The following is a 12,835-nucleotide window of genomic DNA, read 5'->3' as shown; positions in this document are numbered from 1 at the left end:
CAGACCTAACAAGTATTGGTGAGAATGTGGAGAAATCAGAACCCTCATGAACTGCCGGTGTAAATGTAAATTGGCACTTGCTTTGGACAATAGTTTGGCAATTCCTGAAAAAGTTAAACGTAGAATTACTATACACTCCAGCATTTTCACTTCTATGTATATCCCCAAGAGAACTGAAAACACCTGTTCACGGATGTTCATAACAGCATTACTCATAACAGACAATAAAAAGTAAAAACAACTCCAAATGTCTATCAACTGATGAATGGATAAATGAAATATGGTATATCCATACAATGGAATTATTACTCAGTCATAAAAAGGAGTGAAGTACTCATATATACTATAACACGGATGAACCCTGAAATCATTAAGCTAAGTGTAAGAAGCCAGACACATAAGACCACATGTTATATGGTTCCATTTATATAAAATGCCCAGAAAAAGCAAATCCATACAGACAGAAAGTAGATAATGGTTACCAGGAGCTGTGAGATTGGGATGAGAAATGGGAAGTGACTGCTAATGAATACTGTACAATGTTTCTGGAGTGAAAAGAATATTCTGGAATTAGATAATGGTGATGGTTCCACAACTTTTTGAATATACTAATTTCACTCATTAAAAGGTGAATTTTATGGTATATGAATTAAATCTCAATTTAAAAACATAAATGACTATGAAAATATTAGATATAAGAATTTGTAGAAACCAGCAAAAGCAGTAATTATATGAAAATTTATGGTTTTAAACACATTTTTCAGAAAACAAAAACGACTGAAAAAGAAGAGTTAAATGTTCAACTCAAGAATTTTGGAGCTGTTCCCTGGTGTCCTAGTGGTTAGGATTCCAGGCTTTCACTGCCGTGGCCTGGGTTCAATCCCTGGTCTGAGAACTGAGATCCTGCAACCTGCATGGCACCGCCAAGAAAAAAAAAAAGAAGAAAGAAAGAAAGAAAGAAAGAATTTGTGAAGAGACTAATAAAATAAATCTAAATAAATTGTAAAAAATAAGGATAGATACAAAGACAAAGAGACCAACAGTAACCTCAAAACACAGAAATTAAAAAAAGGCTGATTCTTTAAAAAGATTAATAAGATAGAACTCTAGCTACATAAAGTCCAAAATAAACAGCATATAATGGAAAAAAGGGAAATAATGAAAATTAAATTAATAATTTAAAACAGTTCAAACAGTTACAAGTTAGTAAAATATAACAGGTGAAAGAGACAAATTTCTGGGGGGGAACCTGTAAAATGGCAAATCTGTCACAAGAAGAAATAACAACTAAACAGAATTGTAGCCATTAAAGAAACAGAAACACCAAAAATCTGCAACAAACACTATGGGGACACTTTGAGGACAAAACAAAGGTGCCTACTGCGTCATTGCTCTTTAACATAATACTGGCAGTCCTCGACAACCCCAGAAAGTTGTAGGTGTAAATGAGTTCTTCCAAACTTTTGAGGACTAGATAATCCTGATTTTATATAATTCGTTCCTGAAGAGGGATCTATGTGGCTAATATATCTTTGGTTCTATAAGCTGATAAGGACAGTGAAAGAAAAAGAAACTATAGGCCCATTTCACTTATAGCACACAAACACTGATCTAACTAAATCCAACTGTATTTTTTAAATGCATCATAATTAAGTAGATTTATTCCAAGAATGCAAAGATAGTTTAACTTCCATAAAATCTACCAATGTAGATCATCAACGTTAATGAACTAAAGAAAAATTATACGATCTTCTTAACCGGGGAAGAAAACATTTGATAAGTTCAACACCGAATCATGATCTTTTTAATAATTCTCAGAAAACTAGAATGAGACAGGGACTTCCTTAATTTGCCAAAAGTACATACCAAAAATTGCAGCTGAATGTTTTGAGGATCCAGAAAAATTCATTCTAAAGTTTACAAGGAAAAAATCAAGGTTCTCAAATAGCTGGGTCAATTTTAAAGCGAAGAGAGAAAAGGGACTTGCTGTACCAGACTTAAGGTTTCCTACAAAGGTTTGGTATTAAGAACCCATATGCACTGGCACAAAGACAGGTGAATGGATCTGGGGCAGAAGAGAGACCCAGGGACACAATAGGCGGAGGGACCTGCCATACGATAAAAGGGGCTCCCTAAAGCAATGGGGATGAACGAACTGTTTAGTTGACAATGACTGGGAAAACAAAAAAAATAAGACTGACTGAGACTACCACTTTACACCTGAATCCAGACAGATCACAGATTTAGAGTAGAGAGTAAAACAATAAAATAGTCAATAGGAGAAAACACTGGAGATTATCTTTGTGACCTGGGCGTTGGTATAGCCTCTGTAAACAAGACCTCAAAAGCACAAGCCATAAAATGAAAAACATGAATTACATGAAAATTAAGGGTTTTAAAATACAAATTGACTAGGCAATACTTAGCAATTTATTATGATTGTTTGAAGGATGCGGAGTTAGTGCAAAGTTTGAGAAGAGTCATGAGTATCCACACTGCTTGGGAGAAGGTCCCCTGGGATGACTACATTTCTTTTTCTGCTTCATCTTCCTGGGATAAAGTGTAAGCAACTAAAATCTGTGTAATTTTTTATTTAATTAAGGATTTCTGTTACTCAAAGGACATCATAGACAAAGTTAACATCTAATAGAGATAGCTATTTCCTCTTCAGTCTGAAACAGACAAAGGATTGATATCTAGACTATACCGGGAACTCCAGCAAATCATCAAGATAAAAAACCCAATTAAAAAAAAAATAGGTCCAAAAAAAAAAAAAACTACAGAAAATAAGTAGGCAGTTCACAGAAAAGGAAGCCAAATGACTAATGAGGTATATAAGGAATTGCCCACACCTATGAGGAATTAGAAATGTGCAAATTAAAATAATAATGAAATACCCCTTTCACACCTTCAGAATAGCAAATATTAGAATGGTAGATACCCAGTGATGGTGAGGACACAGGAGAAAGGAACAGCTTTTCTGGAAAGCAATCTGACAAAACATAGGTAGATATAAACCCTTGGATCCCGTGATTCCAATCCATTATATACCTCAGAGAAATTCTAGCACTAGTCTGTGAGGGGATGTACCCTGGCATAATTTGTGGAGGAGGGAGCTGGAAGCAACCAGGTGCCATGATAGGGAATGGGTAAGTGCTGGATGCATATCATGAAATGACAAGCAGCACTGAGAGCTCTGAACCATATGCATTTATAGTATATCGTTAGATCTTTAAAAATAAAATCTATTAAGTGAAAAAAGACATATACAGCACAACTGTCATTCATATAAATTTAAAACATACACTGATAGGGTACTTCCCTGGTGGCGCAGTGGTTAAGAATCTGCCTGCCAATGCAGGGGACATGGGTTGGAGCCCTGGTCCGGGAAGATCCCACATGCTGCAGAGCAACTAAGCCCATGCGCCAGAACTACTGAGCCTGCACTCTAGAGCCCATGGGCCACAACTACTGAAGCCCGTGCACCTAGAGCCTGTGCTCCGCAACAATGAGAAGCCCACGCACCACAAGGAAGAGTAGCCCCCCGCTCACCTCAACTACAGAAAGCCCTCACGCAGCAACGAAGACCCAACGCAGCCAAAAATAAATAAATTAATTAAAAAAAAATACACAGACAAAACAACACACTTTACAAGGATGCAAACTTATTCAAATGTCACCTCCGTGCACTCACACTAACCCAGACCCCTTCCCCATTGCTCTCTGTTCCTTCACGCTGATTTATTTTTCTTTATGGCACAAGAAAGTCTATTCCACGAGAGCAGGGACCTTCCTATCTTGATCACTGCTGTATCTCCAGCTCCTAAAACAGAGCCTGAGACACTGGAGATGTCCAAAAAACATTTGTACACGAATACATGAATAAATGGATGACATACAGCCAACAGAAAGCAGGGCCTGTGGGGAGGAGAGAGGAGGGTAAGAATGAGTAAGGGAAAGCCAATCAATCAATCAATGGAGAGATCTTGCCTGGACATAAAATGATGGTGTGTCATGAATGGTCCATAAAAATGATTACGAATTATTTTATCAAATTTATTACTATGGAAACTAGGCACTGCTTGATAAGGCTGTCACCTGCCTGTGCGGCCTCCTCTGATTTTACTCTCACTCTGCCAGTTCCTAGAACGCCCTGACCATTTCAGGACCTTTGCACAAGCTGTCCTTCCTTCCTATAAGCTTTTTCTCTAGTTCTTTGAAAAGCTGGTTCCCTCTTATTCTTTGTTTCATATCAATGTCACTTCCTCAGAGTGGAATCACCTAACTATCCTATCTAGTGTTTTCCTTTCCCTCAAGTTGCTCGTTCATTACCTTACCAAACTCTGTGATTATTTTGTTTACTTCATGTCTCTACCCACGGAATGTAAGACAAGGGCCTTGTCTGCTTTATCATATCCCCAGCACCTGACACAGTGCCTGGAACAGAATAGTCATTCAAATATTTGCTGAGTGAATCAGTGAGTGAAGAGATGTATCATAAGGTTTTTGTAGGAAAGGTAAAGTCCTAAAGCCAGGAGGGAAGGAAATAGGGAGCAGATGAGAGTCTTGATGATGTCAAAGAACAGGGGTAGTGGGGACATAGAGGGTGGATGGAAAACAGGCTGTGGTCAAACCCCTTAAAGTTCTGATAACAGTGTTTCAGCATTAATGTTCTGGGGTATGGGACCATGGACAAAACTCTTCCTTTAAAGTGTCCAATACTGTTGTGACAGGCTGGGACCTGGGATGCTTTGCTGCAGTGCTTGCACCTAGGCAAATGTCTCCTCAAACAACAGAATACAAAGTAACTATAAGGGACTAAAAATAACTACATACATGCACAGTTGGTGCAAATTCTGATCAAGATACAAAAAGACCAAAAAGCCAAGTGTCACTTTCGAGGTGTCAGGAGAAAAAGCAGGGTACTGCCCACGATCCCTGCACACAGCATCACTGAAGGGGTGGGCAGACCACCTAAGCCACCTCTCCAGCGGACCAATGGATCCACCCCTACCCTCACTCCATTTAAGGGACCAGCTCACTCCCCCTCAGAAAAATGAGCAAGGACACTTGTAACTTGTTTTCACTCCCTCATGCAGCAGCATGAGTCTCAGTAAAGCCTTGCCTGAATTTCTCCTCTGGCCTCTTATCAATTTCTATTGATTAAAGTGTCCAACAATTCAGGTCAACAGCATTGTTAGAATACTGTTCATATAAAGTAGAAATCAAGAGAGGAAGTGTTTCTTTCTATGGTAATACATTTAGTCCTCACAACCACCCAGTGAAGAAGGTTATTACTATTTCCCTAATAACAGCTAGAAGTCTAATGCTTTCTACGTAGCCGGCACTGTTCTAAGAGCCTTTCGAGTATTTACTCATTTAAACTTCAGAAAGACCGACCCTATGAGAAAAGTACTATTGTTCCCATTTTATTTATGAGTAACAGAGGCACAGAGCAGTTAAGTCTCGCTCACTTTAAGTTGGGCCATGACTTGAACCCTAAATCTAACTCCAAAGCCTGTGTCTTTCCTCTCAACCACCTATAATCAAAACTAGGCTTACTGGGGACTTCACTGATGGTGCAGTGGTTAAGAATCTGCCTGCCAATGCAGGGGACACCGGTTCAAGCCCTGGTCCGGGAAGATCCCACATGCCACGGAGCAACTAAGCCCCTGCGCCACTACTACTGAGCCTGCGCTCTAGAGCCCGCGAGCCACAACTACTGAGCCTACATGCTGCAACTACTGAAGCCCGTGCGCCTAGAGCCCCTGCTCCACAACATGAGAAGTCAGCACAATGAGAAGCCTGCGCACCACAATGAAGAGCAGCCGGGACTCGTGGCAACTAGAGAAAGCCCGCAGGCAGCAACTAAGACCCAACACAGCCAAAAATAAATAAAATAAATAAATTTATAAGTGCATCCATTATTTTAAAAAAAAAAACTAGGCTTACTCGAAGGAGTAGCTACTTGTCCTAAATGTGCTCCACATTATCTGTATTAGTAAACATCACGTGACTTCCGGAGGCTTAGGAATTGAGGGTAGAATAAGACTGCCAATCAATAACCCAGAACCCCAGACCCACGCGACTGGGCTGGTTGCCCTGGGGCCGTCCTGGTCTCGCGGGGTTTAGACTCTGGCGGGACAAACCCTCTTTTTGCCTCTCGCCCACCTCAACCTACTGCGAGATTGGCACTCAGCCTCACTTCCTCCACCTTACCTCCCAGCAGCGACCAACTTCTGGAGGAAAGTGTCCACCATGGTGTCAAAAAGCTTCACCCTCGAGATGGTAGTGCCGGGGCGCGCAGATTCCTGAGACAATTCCTCAGGCCCTTTTTCCTCACAGCCGCTGCCTACGTTGACGCCGCTCGCTTCGGCCATGTTGAAATAGAACCGCCAAAGCTAACTGGCCCGGCCGCTCCGCCCACCGAAGCCCCCGATTGGCCGCTCCCGGCATTGCGCGCCTCCGATTGGAAACAGCGAATGTCTATCACCGAGCTGCGGGGAGGGGAAACTGTCGGAGGCGGAGGATTACACACACATTAATACAAGAACGATACACTTACGTATCATACTTTCTCGGCAAGCGTGCAAAATAAGCGCAAAGCTCAAGGACTCAATAAAAACGTTTAATTACACTTCGGAGACTTCATACAGTGCAACAGTCAATGTTCGCTGTTAATATTCACGAGTCCACTTTATCAAATGTTAACTGCATCTGCACTTTATTCCCCTGTCCTTAAATACTCCCATCAGGTTTCCCGTCTTGCCCAGTCTCCCGAAAGTTTCTTCCAATTTTGGCTACAGACCAATACACCAAAAATTCCAACTGGTCCAGATCCATGGTCCTGGGAAAATGGAAGCCCACTCTCCCACCCCCACCAAGACATTTTAACCAAACCGAATCCCAGTCCCTAAAATATTAGATGGGAAAGTAGGGGCCAGGGGACCCTTTTAGTAAATGCCCATCATCCTTTAAAACTGTGTGTGTGACAGAGAGAGAGAGAGAGAGAGAGAGAGAGAGGAAACAGGTGAAAGACTGAAATACTGTACAAGAAAATAAAACAGAAGAAAGAGTCTGGAGGAGTCTGGGATGGAAACAACGTAAGACATGAGAAGCAGGAGACTACCTCCTGTCCATGATACTTTACCCACTTTGCAATGGTGGGGAAGGACTGAAGACAAGACTCTAGGGACGGGAAGGTGTGGAGCTGAGAAAACTAACCTCCATAGGTCTCACTAGGATGAGTTTAAAGAGAAAGGAGGGATCCCTGGCTTCTTTTATGTTGGTGGTTCTTAGGGTAAAGGAGTGACTGAGAGGCAGGAAGATTCAGAATGATCTGTGGGCCCAACCCTTTGGATGACCATTTGTGAATAGAAATTGGAGGACTCTTGACAAAGTGCAAGAAGGGACAGACAAAAATAAAAATAAGTGAAAAAGAGAAAATAACCCTCAAAGATAGAGCCCAAGATGGGCAGTGGTGGTGGTGAAGGTAGAGAATTCAGATTCTGATCTTGCCTGGGGGATAGAATGTGGGGCAGCCATAAGAAATATCAAGGCTTCAGGTAGCTAGCACCTTTCAAATTGGCACCATGGCCTCTCCCAGGGGGTGGGACCAATAAGAAAGTTTGAAGGGTCATCCAAGCCAGATGTCTCAAGTAAAAGTGCAGGGTTTGATATGCCTTCTTCTCATTCCATTTACTGCACCTCTCCTCACCTGCAACACAAGCTTGGTAGAGGAGGTGTGTGTTGTGGGGGAAGGATGAGGCAGGGAAGGAGCACTCATCATCTAGCTCCTGAGAGCTTCAACAGATCATCTCAGCAGTATCAGGCTGGTAAATGCAGTGGTCCTGGTATTGGGTGAGTTCCTGACCCGCCCTTTACCCGCCTCCAAGCATCCCTCCAGAAGGTACCATGACCGGGATGACTCCTCAAATCGGAGAGAAGAAAAGCACAAACAGTTCCACATCTCAGGGATTCCCATTGTGAGACAACATCTGTTTCTGTGAGTCCAAGTGATTGGGGTATATATGTGTGTCATGACTGCCTGGGGCTGAGAACCTCCAGTGCCCTCTCCTAGGTTTGGCTCAGCTGGTCGAGGGAGATGCGCTAGGGCACACATATCCTCCTGTCACTTTCCAAACCAACTACTCTCTCAACCAGACTTTTCAGGGTAATGTTCCAAGTCCAGTGTGTCCCAGACAGTCTGATCTATTTAGAGCTGTGCCCACCATTGTAGTCATCTGGGCCAGGAGAAAAAAACAGCTTATATATCCTGGGGCTGCTGGGACTGAAGGGACTGGGAGGGATAGATAACTGGGATTGAGGGAAAAGCTACATGATATTTTTCCACCTGTCTGAGGAAGGGGTGGGCTCTGCCTGCAGGATTGGTGCTTTAGCAGGACTAAGACAGTAGCCCGGTTCACAGAAAAATACACACACAAAATAAAGTATCAACATTTCTCCCCAACCTAATAACTCTCCAAAGAGAGGATGAGTGCTCTGGAGAACCAGAGGTTTTTGCTGCTCCCACTCCCTGTGCAAAAGTGCCTGGCACCTTGCCCCCAGTGGCAGGGAAAAGCAGAGTAGTCTGGTGGGCAGCTCAGTCCCAAAATAAAAATAAGCAAGCCTAAGAGATGAAGCAGGAAAGGGCTGATGGCAACTGCTTGGAATCTGGGCTGAAAGCCCAAGAGGAAGAACCAGTGGTAGTAAGCAAGTTCTATGTGCAGCTCTTCTCAGGATCTCAGGGACACAGATGGAGGGGGAAGGCAGAGATGGATTGGCAGGGGATGGATGGAGTGGGATTGGCAGGGAGAGTGGATTTCCTTAGGGCAGGACGGTACCTGTACTGAATGAGTGAGCCCAGTTTGGCAAGAAAATTAAAAAATAATGAGAGCAGGGGATCCAGGCGTGGAGCCTCTTCAGCAAGAGCAGTTCAAAGTCTCTGTCCCTGACCCAGGGCCGGACTCGGTATGTGGTGGGGCACCTGAAGAGGGTGCTACCCTCTCCTCTCTGCCCCCGACCCAGAGTAGTGTGGGAAACAGCAGGCTTCTCTCCCCATCACTGGTTACCAGTGTCTTGAGTCCACCAGCTCAGGTCGGAGGCTGAGTTTCTTGAGGCTCTCGTAGCCCACCACAATGACAATGGTTGAGGGCGTGGCTGAGATGATTCTGGCGGAGAGGCCTTTCATGAGGCCCCAAGGCCCCTCTTCTGCCATCAGCTGTCGGAAGGTCAGGATGATGGAGTTCTTGCCCTCAACCTGGAAAAGTCAATGCATTGGAGGACGACGGTCTGCAGTCAAAGCCCCTCTACCCAATCTCCCTCTGCCTTAGGCTAAAGTGGAAAGAATTAGACTTGGGAGTCAGAGGGCTGGACTCTGCTTCTGAGGGACAGTTCAGCACAGTGACTGAGTATGGGCTCTGGTACCAGACTGCCTGGTATGAATTCTGCTCCGCAATTTACTAACAGCATAATCTCAGGTACTTTACTTAACACTTTGTACCCCAGTTTCCTCAAATATAAAATAGTAATGATAATACCTACCCTGTGTGGTTGTTCTACGAAGTAAACAAAAGAATACTTGTGAATGCTGAGAACAGTGCCTGGCAGACAGTTAAGTATTCAATAATGTTAGTTATAATTAATATCATTAGATAAACTACATAGTGATGAGTCTTTGGACCAGGTGCTTCTCTCTGGTCTCAGGGAGGCTGGATTAAATCACCTCTAAGGGCCTCTGCAGCTCTGTTACGGACCAGGGTTCTTGGCCTTCCGGAAGCAACAGAAATTGACTAGAGGCCAGACAAGAAATTCAGACAAGGCTTTATTGGGGCCCCTGCTGCACGAGAGGGGAGCAAGAACAAACAACAGCTTCCTTTGCTGGCTCACTCCCCAAAGTGGGGGTAAGCTTGTTTCTTATATGGGGTGAGGGTAGGGGTGTGTCCAGGAGTCGGGCCAGAGGGGTGGCTTAGGTCTTATATGGGGTGAGGGTAGGGGTGTGTCCAGGAGTCGGGCCAGAGGGGTGGCTTAGGTCTTATATGGGGTGAGGGTAGGGGTGTGTCCAGGAGTCGGGCCAGAGGGGTGGCCGGCCAGAGGGGTGGCTTAGGTATCTTGCCGCCCCTTAGGTGGTGTTGTGTGCAGGGAGCATGCACAGTACCCTGCTTTTGCTCCCCGCACTTCAGAAGTGGCAGTTGGGTTTTTTGGTTTCTTTGTAACTTTTGGGTCCAGAATTTGCCCCAACTGGGCATGCACACAGTTGTTTTTAGTCCCATATAGTTTCTTTGTATTCTGTTGCTCGAGGAGAGGTGTGTCCAGGTGCAAGCGCTGCAGCACTGCAGCAAAGGGGCCCAGGTCCCAGCCTGTCTCAGCTCTCTCTACCAGTGATTTTGATTCTGATCATCTCAATCCCTCTGAAGCCCCATGGCTAGAGTCCTCCCCCTCCAACCCTGTCATCTCCCACACACCCTGTGACCTGTCTTCCCTATCATACTGGAATCTTTTCTCTCTTTTTTCTTAATAGTCTTGCCCTCTTCTTCCCCCCCCACCCCCATACCTGCCACCAAATTACACTTTTAGAGATTACCCCCTTCATACCTTCAGCCAATGCAGGACAGACACACTCCTTATTATACTTCCCTCTATTCACAAGGTGGTCCCATCTCTGACTAAGAATGTCTCCCCATTCCTCTCTGCCTCCTTTAGCGCCCTCCTTCACATTCCGTCTTTCCCTTCTTCCTCTGACCACCTGTGCTCCCCTAATCCTCCACTTACCCACAGCCACGTCAAGGGCTTTTTTAGCTATGGCCCTGGTCCTCGTATGTGCTGTCTCTTCCAGGCTGGGAACTCCTCAAAGTAAGGACCTGTCCTTTCCCTTGAATCTCCTCATGGAACACCCAGAACAAGGCTCAGGAGAGAATAAGGATGGAACCTATACACTTTATTATTTGCAAACCAATCAGATGCCACTCATTTTCAAACGTGTGGGTCGTGGACGGGGCGCATGCTTTCCTAGGGACCAATACACAGCTGACCCTCGAACAACACGGGTTTGAGCTGCATGGGTCCACAGATATGCAGTCTTTTTTTTTTTTTCAGTAGTAACAAGTAACACTACAGTACCCAATAAAAATTTTAAAAATAAATAAATTAAATAAATATAATAACCGGGGAGACTTTACCATTGCTATTTAACCTTTATGGATTGCATATCTCTCTAAACATGTCAAGATATATTCCTGTTTCTCTAAAGTACACACTTGGTTAATTTAAGAATTCCATGCTTATGCTAGCATTAAATTTAAAGAGATTATTTTACTTCTCTGGAAATAAATCAAAATTGTACATAGGTAGCAGAGTTACTACATTAAAAATTGAATTTAAAATTGAACTGCCTGCTTATATTACCCACAGTGTGTTTACATATATTTGACTATAATCTATACCAAAATGATTTAAGTAAAAATTCATTTTTATTTATACTAAAAAAAAAAAAAACAACACTACAGTACTATGCGATCTGTGGATGGCGAACCACAGATTCAGAGGGCCAAGTTATCCTTGAATTTTCAACTGTGCGGAGTGTCAGTGCTCCTAAACTCCATATTGTTCAAGAGTCAACTGTACCTAGATTTACCAGCCACCTCCATCCCAACATCCTGGCATCAGGGAAGCTGACTTCACCTCCGTCTGCTAAGGTTATTTTCCTTCCCTCTCCTTCTCACTGTAACTCAATGACCCCACTCTCCTGGACAGCTGTCCTCTTAAGTTACCCAAATCAGATATTAAAATTCCCCCATTCTCTCCACCTAAAGCTTTTTAAAAAATATTTATTTATTTATTTTATGAGTATTTATTTTCTTTTATTATTATTTATTTTTAAATTTTATTACTATTTATTTTTTTATTTTGGCTGCACTGGGTCTTAGCTGCGGCATGCGGGCTTCTTAGTTGTGGCATGCGGGCTTCTTAGTTGCAGCATGCATGCGGGATCTAATTCCCCAACCAAGGATCGAACCCAGGCCCCTTGCATTGGAAACGCGGAGTCTTACCCACTGGACCACCAGGGAAGTCCCTCCACCTAAAGCTTTATACAGCAAAACCTACCATGTGTATATTATACATCATCATTCAGATTCTATTTCCTTGGACTCGGGGCTGTGAAATTGTCATTAAGCTGACTAAAGACAGGGACTATAATTTCTGGACACCACCACCCAGGGCTTTGTCTGTGTTTGTGCTGAGTCCACACAGAACAATCTGTGAAACCTGTTCAAGGACAGTCATTTTCACTGTAGAGAGCACATAGCCAAGTGGAGAAGCCAGATAGACTTATGAAATTAACTAAAATCATATTTCTAATAACCACAAAGCTACAAGGTAAGGAAAAGGTGGTTGATAGGCTACGCTATTATGATGAAAGCCTAGAAGAAAGCAGTAAGAATTCCTAGAGGCATGGACAAGGAAAGGAGCAGAGGCATGCAAGGTAGCAGACAGGATGACAGAAACATTCTAGGTGATTCAAAGTGCTCAGCTGGTTTCTGTAGATGGTAAGCATAACCACAAGGAAGAGGCTTGGATGACCAGGAGAAGGCTGGCTAGACTAGAGGGCCATGACACAAAGAGGTCACGAAATACTGGAGGGCCTGAAGATCACACTTCTAATGGTTTGTCTGGGAGGAGGGTAGGGGAGAAGACTGGTCTTACCTGTACTCGGGTTCGGATGACATCCATGGGATTGGTGAGGATGGAAGCAGTGGCTGCAGCCAGGGGCCCAGAGATGGCTTGAAAGATGATGTGAGGGCACTCCTTAGGGCAGAGGGACGAGAGCTGCTCTGGA

The 12,835-nt window shown here is 43.7% G+C and overlaps 1 protein-coding gene across 7 annotated transcripts in view; it reads right to left on the bottom strand.

Moving 5' to 3' along the window:
* LOC137762727 (solute carrier family 25 member 44) overlaps window positions 1-12,835 on the bottom strand; it is a 44,726-nt gene that overhangs the window by 18,325 nt on the left and 13,566 nt on the right. For 3 of the 7 annotated variants that reach the window (XM_068541012.1, XM_068541011.1, XM_068541014.1), the window contains 2 exons: window positions 12,703-12,830; window positions 9,072-9,259 (listed from right to left, as the gene is read on the bottom strand). In XM_068541012.1, the coding sequence (XP_068397113.1) occupies window positions 9,072-9,259; window positions 12,703-12,830 (316 nt within the window). Of the gene's footprint in view, window positions 1-6,219; window positions 6,406-9,071; window positions 9,260-12,702; window positions 12,831-12,835 lie in introns of those variants that run through there. The other 4 variants (XR_011073612.1, XM_068541013.1, XM_068541017.1 and 1 more) reach the window with 4 other exon arrangements.

This window comes from Eschrichtius robustus, chromosome 3 (genome assembly GCF_028021215.1).
Source record: "Eschrichtius robustus isolate mEscRob2 chromosome 3, mEscRob2.pri, whole genome shotgun sequence".
Taxonomy (NCBI): Eukaryota; Metazoa; Chordata; class Mammalia; order Artiodactyla; family Eschrichtiidae; genus Eschrichtius; species Eschrichtius robustus.
Note: the sequence above shows the minus strand (reverse complement) of the source record. Positions and strands in the feature narration are given on the sequence as shown.